We start from the raw sequence: 13,822 nt of genomic DNA, 5'->3' as shown, positions 1-13,822 counted from the left end.
AACCCCTGAGCTCGGGACCCTTCTGCCCCAGGGCCAGCAGGGACCCAGCCCTGTGCTCAGGCTCATGGCACACCAACCCACTCAACCAGCTAGTGCAGGTCAGCCTTCCTGCAGGACGAAAGGGCAGCCAGAAAATACCCATTGGTATGTTCCCACAGCACCCCAATCCTGCCCAGAGAGCTCGTTCAAGAGCTGGTCTGTGTGTCCTGACTGGTTATGGGCCTTCAGAGTCTCATTCATTCATCAGAAGCTATTTTTGGGGGCTTGTCTTTCTCCCCTGCAATAGCTGGTGCCAAAATGAGCCTGAGACACGGTACCAAAGTGACCGGCTTGCAGACAGCAAAGTGACAAACTGTTGCTTTGCCACTGATCCTGCACTCTCACTCCATGCTCCCTTCTGCCACTGGCAGCCTGAGAGAGGACAGCCTGTGAACCAGCCTTTCTGAGAGCTGCTTCCCAAAGCAAACCCTCCCCAGCCACCTCTCCATGGCCCAGGGAGGTAACAGCACAGCAGAAGTAGCTCCAGGAGGGATCTGTGTCTCAGCATCCCTGCTGGGCCATCTCCCAGCCCTGCAGCTCACACCCCCCTGTCCCAACAGGGTTTGGGCTGCCCCTTCCTTGCTTGGAAGGAGGCAGCTCTCCTCCATCTGTGGGAAAACCTCTGCCACTTTGAAAGCAGAGTGAGAGGGTGTGTGAGCTGAGAGTTTGCAGTTCCCCAGCTCCATGGGGCCATGGAAAGGACACCCCAAAAGGCTCTTGTCTGATTAAGCCCTTTTCTGACCCAGAGATGGGGCAACTGAGAGGCATTTTAAAAACTTTTATTCTATTTTCAGTCTCAAGTGAAGGGTGAGACCATACAGATGTTATAATTCACGCCGTCACAATCAGAAGCCAATTATTTCTTAATTACAATACCCTATAACCATTTCTTGGCCTATCAGTTTTTGCCACACCATGCTGTAAATGCCTTAAAGCCAATCATCTAAAATTACCCCTTGTGGGTCCTACTACAATGCATCTTTCATAGTTCTGTTTCTCCAAAGTATCTAGTCTTATTTGCAAAACCATCCTTTGAAACTTGTTTCTAGTTCCATTTCTCTCTCAACAATGTCTCTCCTATTCCTTGGCATTACTAAGTCAGCATTTCTTATCTCAAGGTTTGCATACAGATGCACACTATGTGAGTCAGGTTTTGAGAATTTTCTCAAAATCCATTTCCCACAGGCTCTCACCCCCTGAAGCAGTGGGGACCATGTGGGCACTGCCCCAGTGCAGGAGAGGGGGCTCTTGGTGCTCGGCATGCGCCATGGCAGCTGTGCTGCCAGCAGCTGGGGATGTATTTTCATTTTCATTTGCCAGCAGGTTCTGCTTTGGGAACTGCTCTGTTCAGATCCCTTCTCTGATGCTTCCTCCCTTGTTCCCCTTCCCACAGAGGGACAGATGGGTGCCCTACTTTCTCCCTGGGCTAACCTGCAACTACGCAAAGGGAGTAGATGCTTTTTTAATAAGTGCTTTTGATGGTTCCCAGGCCCAAGAGAGCAGGGCTGGCCTGCTGCCTGCCTCACATAAAGGCTGGCAGCCTGGCTAGGTGCCCTCTCTGTCACCACCCAGTCACCCCTCCAGTGATTCTCCTTCTGTGGTGAGTTCAGCACAGCACAGGGGAGAAACAAGGCTGAAACTGGAGCTGAAGTGTGCCTGCCCCCATGCAGTTTCTAAAGCTCCTCTGTGATGAGCACTGTTCTGAAAGATATCTATTATCCACCTAGCTTAGCAATGGCAGATTTCTCAACTAGATCAGCCGTGCTGCGTTTACTCTATTTTTAACTTAGTTTGCAATTCTCCACATAATCTTAACGACATAGGTTTGTGTGCATGTGCCCTTTTTTTCTAGCAAAACCATCTCCTTTCTTCCCCAGGAGCTCATACAAAGACTGCCTTCATCCCTCCCTTGTCCAGTCCTGCCTTTCTGTTGTGCTTCCAAAATGCTGCATAACGCCACATCCTGGTGGAAAAACAAAAGCCATCTATTAGAAACAATGTAAGGATGAAATCTCAGTTCATGGCAGCTGTTCTTGCAGCTACTGACAGCCTGACAACTCTGGTCTGGAAATTAATTTCAGCTGGAAAACTGGCAAATTCACGAGTGCTGCAAATCCTCCTCTGCAGGTAAAATGCTCCAAGGCTGGAGTAATTGACACGTAGTAAACATTTCTCTGCTGGCAGCCAAAACATGGAGCTAATGTATATGTTTGGCAAGGGTGATTCTGTGGAGAGTTTTGGCAATGTACTCATGTTTACATCCCTTACTCCTCACTTCCTTCCCTTGCAGCGTAGGCACGCTGTCAGTGGCGGGATAGAAACAAGCTCTGCCGTCACTTAGCAACCCCCACTGGCACGGAGATGTTGACTTTTTCCTTTCTGGCTTTCCCAGCACAAAAAGAGCCTGGTGTGTAACTCACCCCACGGCTCAGGTGTAAAGCTGTGGCCAGCTGGGGATGCTTTGGGCTGCCCTGGTCCCTTCTCAGATCATCCATGCCCTGCTGCTGCTCCAGTGAACAAGACACTGGGAGTTGGTGGGTCAGCCCTGAATGTCCTGAGCTTGGGTAGAAGGATGCAGAGAGGTTTTTTGGCCCAGGGTGGCTGTCAGCAGGCAGCTGGCGGGATGGTGGCACTTAGAGGCAGGCACTGATGGGGTGCCACATGTACACCCCATATGGTGTCACAGCCCTGGTGCCGGTTCTGGAGAAGAACAGAGAAGAGAATGACACCGCAGTTCCCTCTGGGGAGCAGGGTGGAGGTGGATAAGGGACATACTGTCATCAGCTCAAAGTACAGCAAGCAGCTGGGAGAGATTTTGCAGCAACAAAAGCTGTAGGGACTGAGCCCCGGCTGATTCCCTTCAGCTGGGCAGAGCCTTGGCCCCACTGCCTGGGGATGCTGCCGTGGTGTGGTCCAGCACAACAAGGCCTGCAACAGCCACTCCCAGAGGCTGGGAAGAGTTTTGTCCATGGAATCTTCCCTTGGGGAAGCACTTGGCTTGTCTGGCTTTGTGGCCAAGGAAGCAGGCATGCTGCCAGGCTGCAGGGAGGGAGTGCAGCTCTTTCCTAGGGTGCTGAGGGCTGCAGGGAAACACCTCTGCAGGCTGCAATGCAGCACGGTGCCCTTTTTCTACCCTGCAACGGGATGCACCCGACTAAAGAATGCAGCTGGAGATCACAGGGCAGGAGAGAGGAGAGATGGGACAGGGACTGTGTTGTCCTGCGATCAGTGAGTCAGCAGTGCCCCGGGCTGTAGGGGGAAGGCAGAAAGCACATCCTCTTTACGCGGAGAAATGCTGCAGCCACTATAATCACAGCCCTGCAGCCACTCTGGCTTTCTTTCACGGGCTTGAGTTCCACCTTTTGCAACTTCAAGGTCTGAGCTCTTATCCTGGCCGATGCACGGGCATAATGCTGACTGGCACCTTCGTGCAGCTCCGCTGCAGAGCCAAGTGCTGCCGAGAACTGGGAGCTGCCCCTTGCCCACACCTCCTCCTGCTCTGTGCCCATCAACTGCCTGAAAAGCTCTGCCAGAACACTGCGTTCGTGTCTGAAGCGAGAAGGAGGTGAGGAAGGTCCCTGGAGAGACCTGCCTGTTCTTAGGGGAGAGGAGCAGCCTCTGCTGTGCTCTGCTGCCCCGGGCAGGGCAGCGTGGCTGGCCCTTCACTGCAGGCATCCGCAGGTCCCCACTCGGCTGGTTTATTCAGAACTCATTTTCCCTGAAGGGAATTGCACTGCTGTGTGTTTGGGAAGCAGCCTGGGGACCTGGTCCAAATGTCCTCGGTGTTAACGTCACTGCCTGGTTAGGGAGAAGTGTGTGTGTGAGTTTGTGGGTTCAGCTGCACCCTGAAGCCAGGCTATTTTTGCCATTTATTTCTCTGAAAGTCGTGGCAGGACAAGCTTGCTGTTTGTAGCCTTGATCTGAAATGCCCCAGAGGCTGTGACTGGGGGCCCCAGGCAGGCTGTGCCGGAGCTGGTGACATGTGACATCAGACCACACTGTTGGAGTCACCTTGGGGATCAGGGCACCCACCCTTCCTGCCGTGCCAGGAAAGGTGCTTGGCAGAGGTTTTCTCTCCTTGCTAAGCCTGGCACACAGCAAAAGGAAATGATAAATATTGTATATTATTGTACTGTATTATTAGGGGCACAGCTGAGCACAGCAGGGTAAAACCAGATTGTGTTTAGCTGGTTAACCAGTGAGCAGCACAGCTCTGTGCTCCTGGGGGTTGCCCCTACAGCTCCCCCAGAGAACAATTTTTTGCACGGCCCCCTGACGCTGATTTAGGTCTTGTATTTCAGGGTTATTTGTTACAAGAAGCTTTGCAGTGGTCTAGTTGCACCCCTGTTTCCTTTAATTTAGCCACTCTGAATCTTGGCAAATTCAGAAAGCCAGGCTAGGCTCTGCATGGGGATTTGGAACAAGCTGCCCAGAGAAGTCAGTCAGGAAAAGCAGAGACCCAAAGATATGCTCGGGTGCCTCTCCTCTCTCCTTCTCTGCTTTCTTGGAGGTGTTGGAAAAATGAGGAAAACCTCTCACAAGCATCCATAATGAAATTGTTTGTGCTTTTCCCAGAACGGGGGGAATCTATACTTGGCTGCTTGTGGCCTTTTTTTGGGGTTTTTTTTTTGGTTTTTTTTTTTTTTTTTTTTTTTTGTTTTGTTTTTTGTTTTTTTTTTGTTTTTTTTTTGTTTTGTTTTTTGTTTTGTTTTGTGGTTTTTTTTTTTTTTTTTTTTTTTTTTTTTTTTTTTTTTTTGGAGGGAGGAAAGTTGGATTTTTTTAAGTGATAGAGTTGCAGGGTGAATGTGGGCACTTAATGGCTTTAACTCTGCTTCACCAGACAAAAAATTTGGTTTGGAAACTTCCCAGGCTTGCGGGAATAACTCAAACTTTTCCTAATCTTAGATGTTTTCCTAATTTATATTATTTTAATTGTGGAAGCAGACAAAGCTGTAATTTAAAGAACTCACAGAAAGGACAGCTCCCTGGATTATCAGTTATAAGGTGGGCATGGTGCTGCTCCCCAGGCATGGTGCCTTTCTCAATCTTCATTTGTCTCCTGTGGAGACACAATCCTACGGCCATGCTGCTCTTCTACGGATCTTAATTATTTCATGGGGGCAGCACAAAGTGCTCTGGACACTCATAATGTTCTTCCCAACTTCCAGCCTCCATAGAAACCCACAAGCTGGAGGAAGGCCAGGCAGCTACTCCAGCGCCTCCTGGCACAGCTTGCTCGCCCAGGAGTCGGGAAAGAAATAATCATGCTGCTAATTGGCATAATTATGTCAATAACTCCCAGGCTCCCAACTAGACAGAAATGATGGCAAGGCTTTTCCCAGAGGCTGTGATCTAACTGCAGCGGGGAGGAGAAGCCGTCTCTACCTTCTGCCGATTCAAAACCGCTCCTTGCTTCCAGAGTTATAGGTCAGTCTGCTGTAGAGTAATTTTTTACACTTATTGAGAGCTCTGGCCAAGAAGTTTTGATAATCCTCCAGATCGTTAGTCCCCGTCAGCCTGCGGGATGTTCACAGCTCCCTTTGTTTTGCTTTTCACGCTGAGCGAGGCCAGTGTCTGCTGTAACAGAGAGGGTAACTTTTATCGCTGCACGACTCCAAAGCCTGCCTTTCAGATATTTTCATGATGTGACTGCTGCCGGTAATCGCAGCTAAATCTCATCTCTGTTGTGTGCCTGAGCTTTTAGCTCAGCCTCAGCGTGCATTTTTAATTGAACCCGCTGCAGTGACACGGCTTGGACCTCTTTGTCGCTTCCCAGCCTGCTCCCGAGCCGTCACCTGCTGCCCGCCCTGCCGGATCCAGCTCCTCCTCGGAACGTGCCTGACCCTGGCAGCGTTCCTGCCTGTGCCCGGGCATTGCACAGCCCTTCCCAGTGGCCAGCTGGGGCTGGGCTCTCAGGGGAGAGGGGCAGCACGGTGGTCTCGTGCTCAGCGCACAGAGCTGGGTGAACCGTGCTCCTCGTGTCCAAGTGTCCCAGCACCGGGGTGGCCTTGTCCTCAGGCAGGAACAGAATCCCAGAATGGGTCAGGTTGTCAGGGAGCACAGTGGGGCATCTGGTCCAATCTCCCAGCTCAAGCAGGATCATCCCAGAGCACAGGCACAGGATTGTGTCCAGCTGGTTCTGGGATATCTCCAGCGAGGGAGACTCCACAGCCTCTCTGGGCAATCTGTGAAAAAGCAATCCCTAACAAGCAAGCTCTAAGTGATGTCCAGGTGGTAGAAAGACAAATTACTTATTGGTAAAATTGCCTTGTTAAGGTTTAGGGCTTGGCGTGTTTCAATTATCTCAGACCTAGGGAGAGGTTACCAAAGGGGAGAAGGGTGTAACACTCCTAGCTGACACAAGGAATGCAGAATTTAGGGGCTACAAGGATATTTGGCAGAACACCCAAGATAAGGAAGCTACTAATAAAAACTGAGCAACTGTGCTGAAATCAGCTCTGGCTGGGTAAGAGGTAATTCTGCCAGGGGCAAATTGTGACCACTGACTCACAGACCACTGACCCAAAAACCCCACCAACTGAAGAGAAAGACTGAGCATGCAGACTAATTAGCCCTGGAAGCAAGAGGATCATTAGCCAACAGAAGACAGAACACTAATTAATAAGCGAACTAGATAACTTGTAGCCAATAAACATCAACGCCTTGGTTTGTTAAAAGTCCACAAAAAGGGAAAACTTTTGACAGTTGTCCTGCTGGCTCTGTGGATTTGTCACCCGGCCATCTTTCTGCGCAGAACTATACATAAATCCAAGCCCTTGACTCCGAGCGTGGATGGGCCTTTGGCACAACGGGGGGAAGACCAGATTTTGGGACAATCGTGGCACAATCGTGGGACAATCGCGCGACCGGCACCGGGACCCGCACCGGAGGGGGCGTGGCCGCCCCACGGAGGCCCCGCCCCCAGGCCCGCGGAGGGAGGGGCACATGCGCAGTGCGCCGGCCGTTACCTGTCAGCGGCGGCGGGCGGAGGAGGCGGCGGGATGGAGGGGCTCATCCCGCTCGTTAACCGGCTGCAGGATGCCTTCGCGGCGCTGGGCCAGAACTGCCTGCTCGACCTGCCGCAGATCGCGGTGGTAGGCGGGCAGAGCGCCGGCAAGAGCTCCGTGCTGGAGAACTGCGTCTCCAGGTGAGGGGCGGCGGGCACGGCACCCCCGCGCCCCCCCCACTCCGCGCCCCCCACACGGCCCGCGGCGCGCGCCGTTCCCAACGGCCGCGGCGCGCGCTACCCCTCAGAGCGGCTAATGGGGGGGGGGGTGGGGATGGACGAGGAGGGGATTTTTTGGGGGACAGTTCGCGACTCCGAGCCCACCGTGGGTGCTCGGTCCCCACCGAGGATGCTCGGTGTCCCTCCCCCGGCGGTTGCCTCGGGGGTGGCGAGGCGGGCCCCGGCCCGGCAGCGCCCGTGATGCGGTGTGCGCGCTGCGGGGAAGCCGCCGCGGCTCCGGTGCGAGCGCGTTCGTGTGCCCGCTCCGTGTGTGCGGGGGTGACCGCTGCCTGAGAGGAACGAGGTGTTTACAGCCCAAACCCTGATTTCGGTGGGGTGCTGGCTCTGAGCGGCTCTTTCGTCCCATCCCATCGCATATAAATTCGCACCGTCCCAACGCGCCTGTGGGTATTCGAATCACGGCGTCATTAAGGTTGGAAAAGACCTCCAAGATCGTCAAGTCCAACATGCGCACCGTTTCTAACAAATCACTGACAGGAAAAGGGGAAGCCTGACGGTTCAGGCGGTGCTTTTTGACGGCCAGGCGGTGCCTCTGGAGACGTCCCGAGGTAAACATGGGCTTCACGTGCTGTTTGATGAAGTTCCTGCTGCGTTTGCCTCAAATAGCTGCGGGCTCCCGGAGGGAGGTGGTGCTCCCGCAGCGGAGCTGCGATCCTAGTCCGGATTATAGGGTCGACATACTCTTGTGCGTGATTGGGGGACTTTGATGTGCGGAGATCTTCAGCGAAGGTAATATTAAATGCTGTGGCACTCCACAACCTGGCCGTGTGTCAGGCTGCAATAGCTCTTGATACCCGGTATAAGAATACTGTATAGTGGTTCTTCATCTCTCCTTCAGAATCGACTGTGTTAAATGTCAGTTCTTCCTCTTCTTTCTCCTTGAAGACTGTAGCTAGCTACTGGTGTTGACAGTACTGGCGAGTCTCTCAAGTTTGGAAAACATAAATGAGATCCTCAGAAAGCACAATTGGCTATCCAATTATTACTGTTCTCTTCAAACAAGTCCTTAAAACATATTTTGGTAACCTTTTGACTTTTTGAGCTACAGTGTCCACAAAGCTGTGCAAAGCACACGTGCTGAGGGGAAAAAGCACCTTAATTTTTCTTGTCAGTGAGGCAGTTTTGGTCCCTGGGGTCGGGGCTGAGTGAGGTGGGCTGTGGGCTGATGTTGGTCTCTGGATCCAGCTGTGCTGATGGAAGATCATACTGCTCCCACATGCTCGTCACTGCTCGGCTGCCAGAGGGATCTGCTCCATCTGATCCGCAGGCGGAGCTGTTCTTTTGAGCCGCCTGGATGTGCCTGGCTGGAGCAAAAGGTGAAAACGAGCAGTTTGTGCTGATCTGGCCTCTTTGGCCGGGAGGCTGGAACCAGCTGCACGAGTGAGATGTGGGCACTTCTAGGAGGAATTAGGAAGGAGAGGTAAGGGCAGTAACTGTTTTACTCGTGTAGTTATTCACTGTGCAGCCTGCAGACACTTCACAACAGTCTCTTTAGAGAAGAGATTACAGGCTGGTATGAAACACCAGAATGTCTGTGTCACATGGGATTTGGAATTTGGATTCTGTCAGCCTGGTTTCAGAGTTCCACATCGTTGTTTTATGCAGTAACTTCTTGAGATTCAGCATGAACCGATCTGTAGTACCTCCTGACTTGCAACCTTAGAGCCTGTTGCAAAAATGACATCAAACTGCATTGTTTCAAACCTATTCCAGGAGACTTGAGCACGGATATTTTGTTTGTGCCTTTCCTCCAGACTGAGTACGTGTGGTCAGCAGATGTGCCCTGGCTAAGCTGTGAAAACTTGGTTGTGAAGCCTCAGAACCAGATTAATAAATATCCATGAGCTCAGAAGAGGATTTTACTTGTTAGATCAGCAGACAAATGGCCTGTGCCTCTTTTTAGTAAGCCATAGGGTATTCCTGTTTTTATGGGATAATGCAGCTGCTCTCTGCAAACAAGTTTGTTTCATCCACATCTGTCTTAATGTGGCTTGTAGAGGTAGAAGGTCTCCCTGCAGAGCCATGCTGCCCTCGTTTCTCTTTGTTACTGGTATATTGCATGACCTCTGGCAACCACAGGGCCAACTTTAACTAACAGTAACACAGCTTTGAAATTGACATGAAAATAAACCAGTCCTTGCATTGCTCTGAAGTTTCAGCATTAATTCTCATGGCTTTTGTTTAGTTTTTTTGGTTTGGGTTGTTTTGTGGTTGTGGGGTTTTTTTTTGTGTTTTGTTGGTTTCTTTTTTTTTTTTTTTTTAACCACATGAATCATTATCATTAGTAGATTTTGAGCTCTTAGCCTTCAGAGAGATACTGAAGATCTCTTTTCTTCGGGACTAGCTGTAATTGGTATGAGGAAGGCATGATATCCTCCAGGGTCTTGCTACAACCATGCTGCTGGTTGTTAACGTGTATTGTCAATGGAGCTGTGATGAGGTTGGCAAGGCGGTTTTAACTCTAGGATCAGGTTGTTATTCCCTGCTCTCTGTAGCCACTATAGCACTGTGGGTGCTTCAGTCTTCCACAAGACCTTTGGTTGTTGAAAGATTACTTTTTTTTTGCACTTGGACAATAGAAACTATTTTCTGTCTTGCAGGTGGTATCAAGAGTTAGAGCTTCTTTATGGCTCCTAGGAAACTAGGAAATAGTGCTGGCTATGGAGGGTTATCCACCATCTCGTTTATGCACTGCCATCGTTTTTCAGAAGGGTTGTGAGGAATCTGGTGTGGGCACAGTTGTGTGGGCTGGCAGGTGGCCTGGGAGTGGGAGCCAGCTCCTGCTGAATGACACACATCCATCACTGCCTCCAGGGTAGCAGCAAGGCCTGTTCAGGTTCACACAGGATCCTTAATGACTGCCAGCAGGCAGGGAATATGTTGGAATTAGCTCACATGTGTTTTGCATAGATGGTGGTGTTGAATGAGGATGGATTCCGCAGCGTTTGTGGGACACCCAGAACTACTTGTCTCATTGTAGGCTGGCTTTGAACTAAGCAATGTCAAATCTCCCAGTGTATCCATTGCTGTTGCTATTTGGATTAGCATCCCCTGAGAAATGTGGAGAGTTTCCTCTTTACGTACTGCTCCTCTGTGTGTAAGGAGACAGTTTCTTTTGGTAGTCAAGGACTGTGTGTGAAGGTTTTTCTCTCAGGATTCTGGTTACATTTAGATGGAAACAGAGATTCCGGGGAGCATCTGAGGACAGCAGTCATTTCCATTTATGGGTTAGACCTTCCTGTGTTCATAACTGGAGCTCCTGGAGTGTGTTTGAGGAAATGAAGTTGTCTGAAGAGCAAATGTTCTTCCTACCTCCTTCTGCTTCCCTTTGTAACAGGAGTAAATGTGCCCAGAAAATGTTGAGCCAGCATTGAAGCAAAAGATCTAATGCAGCCTTCTGGTAGAGGTTGGTTGGAGAGCGATTCAAAAGCACAAAGGAGAGTCAAACAACAAATGCCAGCAGATTGCCAGTGGGAGAAGGCACTCGGCCTCTCTTGTTCCTGTGCTCCTGAGCAGTTCAGGGCCAGCAGCTTATATGTTGTTTGTGCTTTTCAAACTGGCTTTTGATAATAATTAGGTTACTTGAAAGAAAACTACTGGCAGGAAGCAATCCCTGTAAACTGTATTTGGAGAGAAGGCTTTTTCTATTATTTCATCTATAGCCAAATGGGTTTTTCAGATAACTGAAAGCACAGACAGCAAGCTACCTTGTCAGGGCCTCCTTCTTCAGAAATCAGAACCTTGTTTTACTCTTAAAAATAGCAAGAAATTAATAATTAGGTTTCCAGCTTGAAAGCTCTTCACTTCCCTTTCTGCTTAGTATAATACAAACTGCATGAGGCCAAACAATTGTTTTATAAAAGATGTGAACTCTTGATTGTAAGCCTGTCAGTCATAATCAAACAGGCACTTTCATTTTAAGAGCCTGAGGTCTGATTGTGTAATTCAGCTTTGCAGCTTTTTGATCTGAGATGCTTTTGACAATCTTAGGGGCACTGCATGTAAGTAGAGCTATTTATTATGACATATGTAGTGATTATTTCTTCTTGAAATTACTGTTCCTCGTGTGCTCAGCTCATTCTGTTCTGCTTGAGATGGCGGTTGTGAAAAGACTGCGTTGAGTCATTAGGAGAAGAGAAGGGACTTAAACTCTGGCTGCTAGAGCAGAAAATTTCTCTGAATAATGTAGACACATATTTAGATTGATGCTTCCTGGGGGACATGTATTAAGATTGGTGTAGATATTTTATTCTTTTAGTTACTAGGCATTCACAGAAAAAAATTTTTACAGAAAATCTCCTCTTTTGTGAAACAGGCAGGAAAAAGCTAAGCAGTCAGGCCGAATACAAACTGAGATACAAATGGAGACGTGGTGCTGTGTACTCTTTTTTTAATCTTAAGGATCTTCTGGAAATGGGAGTCAGCCACTCCTTTTCCTGACTAATTAAGACACCGTACAGCTTGGAGTACAGTATTGAGTATATTAGCCTAGTTATCAAAATATTGTGGTGCAACAAAAGCAAGGATGTTCTGGGTTTTTCATTTATTAGAAACAGCAGCAAATGAGACAGTGGCTCATTTGGGTTTTTCCCTGAGTAAGTTTTTGCATTTATACATTGAAGAACAAACTGGCTGTTTAGGTGAGATACAGATGGCCTGGTTTTGTCCTTAAATGTAACTCCATTGTTGACTTAAAATCCTTTTTTTTTTTCCTTCGAGTTTTGAGAATTGATATATACAAAGTAAAGGAAATGTGTATTAAAAAACAGACATGCAAAAAAGAGCTGTTTTTTCACTACCACTCCACATGTAATTTTTTTTCCTCTAAAACTTCTTTGAGGATTTGTCTCTTTTATTTTTGGCATTTAAATTTTGCCAATTAAGAAAAGCTGTACTCTATCACAAGGTGTAGTGTAGGGAGCTCTGACCTTTATTGTGGCATTGACGTTCAGCATGTCAGGCAGTTTAGAGATGCTAAATCAATAAGTAATGCTTCAGTTTTGTAAAGTGTAAGAACACATAGTCTTACTATAACTTCAGCATGCTGTGTATAATCAAGGTATTGTAGCATTTAGTGAATACAAGTGTAGTAGTTGAAGTCTGTGCTCTAGACTTCAGAAAAACTTCAAAACCCTGCAAAAAGCAATGTTCAAAAAAGCCCCGGTCTGGTCTCGAGTGCCTCATGAGGAATCAGTGCTGCAGATTCAGTGGCAGTTGTTAGTGGGAGTTCAATCCATCAAGGTGCTGCTGCTGCAGGTGGCTGCACTCCTCTGATCGTTTTTAAAGGAGAGTAGTCATCTCAGGAGAGGTGTCTGGGTTGGGTTTTTTCTTTTTTTCAGACCACGGGAATCTACTTAACTTTATCCAGACTTCCCTGGTTTTTAATACAGAGGCACTTCTGAAAGTTTCACAGATTGTCTGGCTCTCTAGACTCTTGCATAATATTATAAATCCTGTTACTCGCTGCCTTTAGGAAGGAGCCTACACTTGGGATTTTGTAGTGTTGAAATCAACAAATAACCAACACCTTTGTTGTCTTGCTGTTTCTTGATGGGTATTACTGCTCATGTTTCAAGCTTATGTCACTTTCCTGTGTAGATGAAATAGCAAACAAGGATTTCCAGCTTAGATAAACAGATGTTAGCAATGGGATTGTTTAGACATTCACCAGTAAACATTGGGAGTGATGCTGCCATGGATTGCAGCACAGACATGGAAGCATGGACACTGCTCTCTGCCACTCTTTACTGTGTGACCTCAAACACCTTTTAAAATATTACCTGCATGTGTATCCACACATGCCTTACCTGTATGTAGAATATAGATTTTTATTCCTTTATTTTTAACTTGCTATTACCTGTAAAGGAGGATGGTAGCATATAATCTTCAAATCAGTGTGGGATAACTGTGATTGTTGTCTAAAACTTGCTGTTACGCATTTCTGTTGTTTGAGTGATGGCTGATTTAGATTTCTGTGTAGAACCAAAACTGAGCCTTGGATTCTGCTTTGAACAGCTGAGATGTAGCAGTATTTCCTCATCCCAAAAAGGCACCAGCAATAGCTTAGTCATTGAGAGAGAGATCATGTTTGTGGTTTGCCTTCCCTCAGTTCATCACTGAGGAAATTGATGATGCTCCTCCAAGTATTTATGGGTTTCTCAAACAGTGCCTAGATTGCAGGCTTGAGGGGGAGAGCCTTTTTTGCTTTTTCTGGTTTGGTTTTCTTACTGTTTTTTGGCGGGGAGCGGTGGGGGGGGGGGGGGCGGGTTTAAACATAATAAGGCCTTCCAGTAAATATAGAAGTCTGTGAATTCCTCATTTGCTGTGCTTGTGTGTAAAAGGCTACTGAGAATCCCTTTAATGCTGTGTGTCTGCAGTGTAAACCTGTAGTGTAAATACACTGAGAACAGGAAATGAGCATTATTTAACTGTGACCTTGCATCCTTTTCTTCAGCAAGTTGCATGGAGATGAACAAGGCAGCATTATTGAACTAGAGAGGAGCAAAATCCCATTTGAGTGGGTGCTGAGCTTTGATG

General features: G+C 48.3%; 1 protein-coding gene across 13 annotated transcripts in view; it reads left to right on the top strand.

Moving 5' to 3' along the window:
* Positions 1-7,011: 7,011 nt before the first annotated feature.
* DNM3 (dynamin 3) overlaps positions 7,012-13,822 on the top strand; it is a 234,123-nt gene continuing 227,312 nt past the window's right edge. For all 13 annotated transcript variants that reach the window (XR_008438301.1, XR_008438302.1, XR_008438303.1 and 10 more), the window contains exon 1: positions 7,012-7,186. Coding sequence is in view for 10 of the 13 variants with exons in the window: in XM_053984865.1 (XP_053840840.1) it covers positions 7,041-7,186 (146 nt within the window). In the remaining 3 variants the exon portion in view is untranslated. The remainder of the gene's footprint in view (positions 7,187-13,822) is intronic.

This window comes from Vidua macroura, chromosome 9 (assembly GCF_024509145.1).
Source record: "Vidua macroura isolate BioBank_ID:100142 chromosome 9, ASM2450914v1, whole genome shotgun sequence".
NCBI lineage: Eukaryota > Metazoa > Chordata > Aves > Passeriformes > Viduidae > Vidua > Vidua macroura.
The sequence above is the reverse complement of the archived record's forward strand: the minus strand, read 5'-3'. Positions and strand labels throughout refer to the sequence as shown.